Genomic DNA, 7958 nt, shown 5'->3' with positions numbered 1-7958 from the left:
TGGAAGTGGCAAAAATCAAATTACCCACATATATTGCAAACTTTTTTTTAAACTTCTGTCAGAGGCCGGAAGCATGAAGTGAACATTGAGGGGGACCAAATCAGCATTGTTGTCTGTCGTAGAATAGCAACGTATTAGCCTATCAATGTATGTAGGGGACATTTTGAGCATATTTTAATATTGGGGGGGACGTGTCTCCTCCAATATATATTGGCATTACTGCCTTGGTCTGACGTATTAACGTTTTCAGATCAACATGAAATGGATGGAATTATTTATCTGTTTATTTGATGAACCAATTCACAAAATAGTAGTGAACACAGATTCTTCTGCATTTACTTTGCAGATTCACTGGAAATTCGGCTAAAATGTATGCTACATTTGGATAGAAACTTGATTTAAGATGTATAAATAAAACTAAACAAGGAGAGAGCAGTACTCAGTAAAAACTTCATTTCCAAAGACTGTGTTAGCAATACCACATTTCATTTTTATTCCCAGTAGCTTCGTACTGACACTCTAAACAGTAGACCAAACACAACAGTAACACAACATGTAAATGACTATAAAGACCCCATTATTATACAATATAAGCAGATCCAATGTCAGAAAAATCATCCAAAGTCGCTTCATACAGAGTTAATGAGGTTGTTATATTGCCATGTGTCAACTCAGGGAAGTTTAAAGTCATGTTACCTGGCCACCTGGATCTCTCTGGAGCACCACTCACTCTCCAGGTATCTGCGACTGATCACACAGATGGTCTTCCTGCTTCCATAGATGGCATCCGTGATGTTGTCTATGATGGGTTTACCTGAGGAAGAGAAAAGGGAAAAGGAGAAGGAAAGGGTCAGTAAATGTAGTCTGTATTCTCCTCATTAGTTCCTTTGATGGTGCTGTACAAAAAGTACTATGGTGACCTCCTCTGGTGTATGGATGAAAGTACAACTGTTAAGTCTTGTGAACAAGAAAGTAACATGCACCTTCGTTTGTTTTAAGACACGGATAAAACAATTCCTGCTCACCAGTTCTCCATGGTATACTGATCACCAGGAACATTGGCATGGTATTGTGGTATTTAGTATTGGTGGTATTGGTATTTGGTCGTAAATCAAAGATTTGGACAAATTAAAACTTAGACTACATGAAACGTTAAGGGATCTCATGTGTATGACAAATTACCAATATCAATTTAATGTATTACCATGAAGGAACAGTTGCTGAGATATTTCTGTCTCTTTACTTCTATCTCTATCATTGTCATTCTCCAAATGTCCACAATATGTCCTCGGACATTCCTCATCACCTTACTCCCACATCCTCCTGCTCACCTTTGTCTCATTTCCCAATTACCCTGTCAGCGCATATAGCAACCCCTTTACCCCAATCAGTTTCCAGATTGTCAATGTTGTTTATTTCCTTTGCTTTCCAGCCACCTAAACACTGCCATGGATTCTGGACCAACCAACTGACAAACTGACATTGCCATCCCCAAAACCAATTTACTAGCATGGCTAAAACTTTTGTTTAAGACCAGGTGCAAAGGGATGTCTCACCTGGCTCGAAGTCTCGATGGTGCAGACACAACCTCCAGCCCTGCTCCCCTTCCAGTTTTGGCAACATCTCTCTGATGACCCATGGCTCATCGTGGGTGTTGTAGGAGATGAAGGCATCGTACTGATCATGAGCTTGCTTGTTTTTATGCTTTGTCTTAAAAAGCAAAGCCAAGAAGAGGTAGTAGGCGTAGGCCAGCTGCCACCTCAGGAACTGGTAAGTGAAGGACACCGCCATGAACAGGAGGATTGTACACGTGGTGGAGATATAGCAGATGAATTCAGTGTCCACTATGCATGACCGGACGTCTAGGTCCAACAGTTTTGTATTTTTGAGGTCTGGAGGATAGTTGCACACAAAGTTGTAGGCGTCAAAAACTTGTGTTTGTGTGTTGTATAATGCCCACTTACTGAACCAGGCGTTATCGCAGTCACAGGTGAAGCTGTTGCCTTGAAGATCCAAGTAAACAAGAGCTGGTGTGGAACTGAATATTGAATCAGTTAAAATTGAATATTCATTCTTTCTCGCCTGCAGGAACTCCAGTTTAGTAAGTTTGGCATCTATGAGGAAATCTAGAGACCAAAGACTTGTTCTTGATATGTAGAGGCTTTTAAGGCTTTGAATAGGGAAAAACAATTCTGGAGAAACCTCCATAAGGTCATTTGAGCTAATGTCAAGCGTTTGCAGTCGAGGCGTGTATTTAAACATGTCTTTGGCCAGGGATAAAAGTTGAATGTTCCTGGCACTGAAATCCACAAGATTAGTCAAACCTTGCAGGAAGTTGCTTGGCAGCTTGGACTTCCCCCTGCTGTGCTGTCCAGGAATAGCCAATGTCTCCAGACGGGACAGCTGAGAAAATGGTGGATGAGGCAAAGGTGAACTGTAGGAGTATTTAATGTGATTGTCCCTCAAATCTAATCTTCTTAAATTTATCAGATGATTGAAACCCCCTTTGTCTAGTTCAGTTTTTTTAATATAATTCGATTGCAGCTGAATATCTGTAAGATTTGTCAATCCAATAAAAGACCCATTTTCCACTTTTTCTATTTGATTTTCATGTAATGACAAGTTCTGGAGGGATTGCAAGCCCATAAATTCCCCATGTTTGATAGCAGTCAGTTTATTTCCATTCAAACGGAGTTGTTTAAGATTGGGCAAGTACTTTTTGAAAGCGCCGTTTAATTTGGAGAGGGTGTTGTTCTGTAGCTTTAAAACCTGCAATCGTATTAAATCCTTGAAAACACACTCTTGTAGAGCTGAGATGGAATTCTGATGAAGGCTGAGCTGTCTGAGTTTTTTCAGATTGGCGAAATCATTGCATTTAAGTGTGCTGATGTTATTCTTGCTGAGATCCAGCTCTTCAAGAGTTGGTAGATTCCTCACTGCAACTGGAACAGATGTGAGTTTGTTGCGATTCAGACTCAAAATCCTTAAACCGTCAAGAGATGTGAAGGCGTGGTCGTCAATATATCGTATCGGATTGTCTGATAAATCTAACTCTGTTACGTTAATACACACCTGGAAGAAATTTGAACTGATATAATGGAGGCTGTTCCGTTCAAGTTGGAGTGCGGATAGCGTTGGGATGGTGCAGGAAATGTTGATCAGCGCTGCAAGGTGTGTACGTTTCATTGCATTCATCCTCAGAGTAGTCAGTGAGGAGTTGAATGTGGCTCGTAATGTTTCCATGTCATCAGAAGTTATTTGAAGCCCGCTAACATCAAGAGTAGACACTCGACTAAGAAAAGTCTTGTTATGCACGTCCCATTTCATCTGTAGCTTTTTAGAAGAGCCGCCGATGTTTAACCAGGTGAGATTTGGAAAAACATCTGCAGTGATCCTGAAGACTGCAATCGGATTTTGAGACAAATCAAGGTAAGCAAGTTTGAGTGAGCTGTTTGTCAGTTCCCATGACTGGAAAGTGGTTAAATCGTTGTTTTTGACTACCAGCTCCCATAGATTTGGCAGATGCTGTAGTATAGTATGAACTCGTGTTATGTGTTGCAGTTTGTTGTTGGAGATGTCCAAAAATGTCAAGCTTGTCAAGGACTTAAAAGAGGTGGGTGCCACTGCTCTGATGTGATTTCTGTACAATCTGAGCTCTGTGAGGTTGTTCAAACCATCAAAAAGACCATCTCCAAGCTGAACCAGTCGGTTATTATTTAGATTTAACTTCTTGAGGAAAATCAGATTGGCAAAGGTGCCTGGATCTATCTGCCAAATTAAATTGCGTTTCAGGTCTAACTGCATCAAAAGTGACAGATTTTTGAAATCTGATGCTTGTATTTTTTTAATCTTGTTCACAGACAGGTCCAAACCGTTGACCGTTGAGGGAATATCTTGTGGAACCGTGTTGAGTTTACTGTTGGAACATATGGCGATATTGTAACTGATTCGGCAAAACTTCAGAGAAAATCCTGTGACTGGAACTACAAAACTGCCGATATTTAGCAAGAGAACAATAACAGTTAGTTTGAAACATCCGGATTCTCCTTTTGGCATCATTTTGTCCTCTTTTACTCCACGACCCATTTTAAAATCTTCTTTAGAACAAGGAATGGCAGTTTCTCAACGTATAGTCTACCTGGTAAATAAAACTGCAGAAGGTGATTCTGAAAATCCAATAAAACAAAGACTGTCAAGGACAGTAACAAACAACCAACATAATTATATAATAAATGATCACCACATGTAAGTGCAGTGTCTCAGCTCAGACAATTTATTATTGTTATAAATGATAAGACTCAATATTGGTTTCTGATACTCACTGGGTCACACAAAGAAGAGCTGATTAATCACCGATGTCGTATCCGTGGAATGCTGTAGTTTAATTATCTCCCTTTGTTCGAGTAAAATGTTCCTCTCAGATCAAATGGGTGCAAACGCTATCTCTTTCCATGTAGTATGCAGTGTACATTCTGTTGTCTCTGTACTCTTTTGTGCACCTCGAGTGAGGAAGTGAGAATAGCAGGCAGGGTGGGGGCACCCGGACAGCTTAGGTAGTAGAGTGGGCGCCCATATGTAGAGGTTTGAATCGGAAAGTCAAATGCTTTTCAAAGCAAAGTTTATTTTATCTAGCCTATTTTTCTCAGGATGCTGTATTCGCCATCATCTACTGTGTAGATTTTGATAATATCCATTAATACATTCCTGATATAATGGATGTTTATATTGATGATATAAACATCCATTAATACATTCCTTAGAGAAATTTAAAAGACCTCAAACAACATTAAAAAGATGTTAATGTTAATACCATTTATGCAAATTAGTAAGCAAAACTCTATTTCCTCTTTTACTTGTTTTTAATGCCTCAAACAGAGAGTTGATGTTTTAGTCACTTCCTCTAAATAGAAACATTAACTAATGACTGATGAATCCAGCGTGAGAGTGCCCAAAAAATAACCGACACTTCCTCTTTCCTGCAGTCTGGTAGATCCCCCTAAAGTGTCTACATCCGCCAGAGCAGAGTTGAGACATTGTTCCTGCTGAAATTCATTAAAACAACATGAGGTGGTGTAGCGGTGCGTTAGTAAACAGGCGTGGAGGGAGACTGGGTGTGAGCTTGAGTAATTACATTGACGACAATTAGTTTTTGTGTGATGCTGAAGGTGGGTCCAAAGCCGACCGGTTTCAGACAAGGATTGCGATATTATCAGCTTTCAAAGTTAACACTTTAGTTGTGATAACCGGATGTATTGAGATTATTTGCTCAAGTACATGTAGTAACGCCACTGTCAAACTTCTGCATTTAAAAGTAGAAGTCAAAGTACAAAAGCGTCAAAATATACTTTAAAAAAAAAAAGAACTACTCATTATGGATCAGAATGATCTATTTCAGAATAACATAGATTATGCATTTGTAGTAATAATATATGAGTTGAATTTATTTTGTATCAGTAATCTGAATCTGCAAAGTAATTAGTAAATAAAGCTGATAAATAAATTCAGTGAAGTAAAGGAGTATTTGATTGCTCCAAAAATATAGTGTAGTATAACTTTTAAACAAAATTGGAAAGTACTTGAGCAAATGTGCTTACATTCCCCCATAAACTTCCCCCCGAAAACTCAAACTCAACCCTTTGACTTTGATCCTTCTGAAACTACTGTGAATTCTTTTGTAAACAGTTTGGTGCAATAGCTAAAAGATAAAATAACATTTTGATTTAACAGTATTTCAAAATTCTAGTTGTGTCATTGGAGGGAAATTTCTCTTCTCTATGGCTGAATGATGTCACACAACCATGATTCATCTTGTTTCCGAACATAACTTAATTTCACTTTCTTATTATTTGCGAAACATGAGCCATGGGCCACAATTAGCCAAATGTTTTTTGGAATCCAGTGCTGGTTTTTAGATGTCAACATTCAGTGTTTATGGGTATTTCTTTCACAAATAATATCTGATAATGTATAATTATATCTAAAAAATAATGACCTACATCTACATGTGTTGTAATGTTTGGTTATTTTGTGTGCACAGAATAAAACAAGCCGGTAATACATAAAAAAATAAAGTGTTATTTGTTGAGGCACCCTGTAACATCAGTGTGGGTCGGAAAATAAGTTTTTTTTATACAGTAATTAAAGTTATTGGTTTTCCATGTGAGAAACACACCACATTTACCAACATGTAACAGCACTAAACACACATTATACAGCAATCTGGGTCAGAAAGACAGGAAAACAGCAACAATTCACAACTAAAACACATACACGTAAACAATATGTAAAATGGTAGAATTTTTTTTTTGCTGAGATCGAATTAGACTTGACAATAATATTAATTATGGGGCACTAGTCAGTTCAAATTGAATAAAATGCAGGAAATGAGACAGTCCTGGTAGAATTTACCCCTACGATCATTCAGTCTTGCATTAAGATGTTCATATGAGGCAGTGTCTGTCATTAACTTCAGCCAGTCTGTAAAACTAGGCCTTACTTGGCTTTTCCAGTGTCTAAGAACAATTCGTACTGCAGTGATTCACCCAGCTAGTGTCAGAGCGGACTCCACTTTAGAAATCTCTCGTGGCAAAAGGGACCTATCACCAAGTAGACACAGCTGGGGAGACTCTGGCAACGGTGTGGCTAACCAATCAGCAGTCGTTTTTTATTTATGATTTGTTTCTAAAAAGAAAAGACCAGGGGGAAATCCCACTAAAGATGGAGGTAGGATCCTGTGTCATTCATACACTTCCAACACAGATTGTCCTTCGTTAATCCCAATTTATGAAATTCGACTGGTGTTTAATAATAATATCTGTGAATGACCTTATAGCGTGTGAATTTGCCAATCACATCCCTCACCAGCCACCCTGCATTGGAAACCACCTTATCCCATGCCTCTTCCTCAATGTTTGAGTTCAAGTTCCTCTCCCATGTTAACCTCAGGGGATTAGAATGACCATACAAACTATCTGCCATGATTTTATAAAAAACCGAGGCATTACAGACAGGCTCAGGCAACTTCAACTAGCAGAGAAGCTTATTTGTGTCATTATCAAGTGAGATTTTAATACTAGTTACACAGCTCCTAAGCTGTAAATATTTCCAGAAGTCTGCTTCATCCGTCAAATAGAATTTTTATTTGAGTTCTTCAAATGACTGGAACAGAACGAAAAATGAGGTTTTATGAATGCCCCTATATTCTCTAATCCCCTTTTCACTTCCTCATCAACAGTTTTTTCTGACCATTCCTGTAAAGTGGTTAAAGACTGTGAACAGTGCAATACAATATGCCTACAAGCCCACAGAAAGGGACTAATCTTCTTGAAACACAATTTGTGAACACTTCACTTCAAAGGTGAACATTATCTTGCCGGAATTCCAGTTCAGTGAATTGCATGTGTTTCACAAGTCCAGTGAGGGTGTAATGTTTGGTAACACTTGATTTCTGCATTTGGCTCTTTCTTCAGTCCGTTCTTTATGCTATGCTAAAGCTAACTGTCTGCTGGATCTGGCTTCACATGTAGCGTACAAACATGAGATTATAGATCTTCTCATCTAACTCTGGGAAGAAAATAAATAAACATAGTTTATTTCCAAAAAGGTTGAACAATTACAAAATTATTACAGCTAAGTAAAGACTAAGCACACACTCTTGGTGTACACCTACTCATTTTAACAAGACTAGACTTCTGTCCTCGCTGTGTTATTTACGCTAAAATGCTAACTTTAGCCTGCTAACATGCTACAGTGACAACCGTGCTGCATTCAAATGGGGTTGGGTTTACCTTGTTCACGAGAAAAGTTCATGTGAACGCTTGCTAGTTTGCTAAATTGTTAGCTAATAGCTACCTTCTTTGCTGTTGCCTAGCAGCAGTGTTCTTAGGCCTTAACTACTTCAACACCAAGCATAACGTATACACGACTTAACATTCGTAACCATTAGCTTGAGTTCCATT

At 38.6% G+C, this 7958-nt stretch overlaps 1 protein-coding gene across 2 annotated transcripts in view; it reads right to left on the bottom strand.

The window, feature by feature from the left end:
• Positions 1-4513, bottom strand: part of tlr22 (toll-like receptor 22) — a 6235-nt gene extending 1722 nt beyond the window's left edge. Inside the window, exons 1-3 of one of the 2 annotated variants that reach the window (XM_032503427.1) lie at positions 4323-4513; positions 1557-4138; positions 697-814 (exon numbers count right to left, since the gene is read on the bottom strand). In XM_032503427.1, coding sequence (XP_032359318.1) covers positions 697-814; positions 1557-4086 — 2648 coding nt within the window. In that variant the 5' untranslated portion in view covers positions 4087-4138; positions 4323-4513. Of the gene's footprint in view, positions 1-696; positions 815-1556; positions 4167-4322 lie in introns of both variants that reach the window. The other variant, XM_032503426.1, reaches the window with a different exon arrangement.
• Positions 4514-7958: the final 3445 nt, after the last annotated feature.

The sequence above is a fragment of the Etheostoma spectabile genome, chromosome 22 (genome assembly GCF_008692095.1).
Source record: "Etheostoma spectabile isolate EspeVRDwgs_2016 chromosome 22, UIUC_Espe_1.0, whole genome shotgun sequence".
Taxonomy (NCBI): domain Eukaryota; kingdom Metazoa; phylum Chordata; class Actinopteri; order Perciformes; family Percidae; genus Etheostoma; species Etheostoma spectabile.
This window is presented reverse-complemented; position numbering and strand designations above follow the sequence as displayed.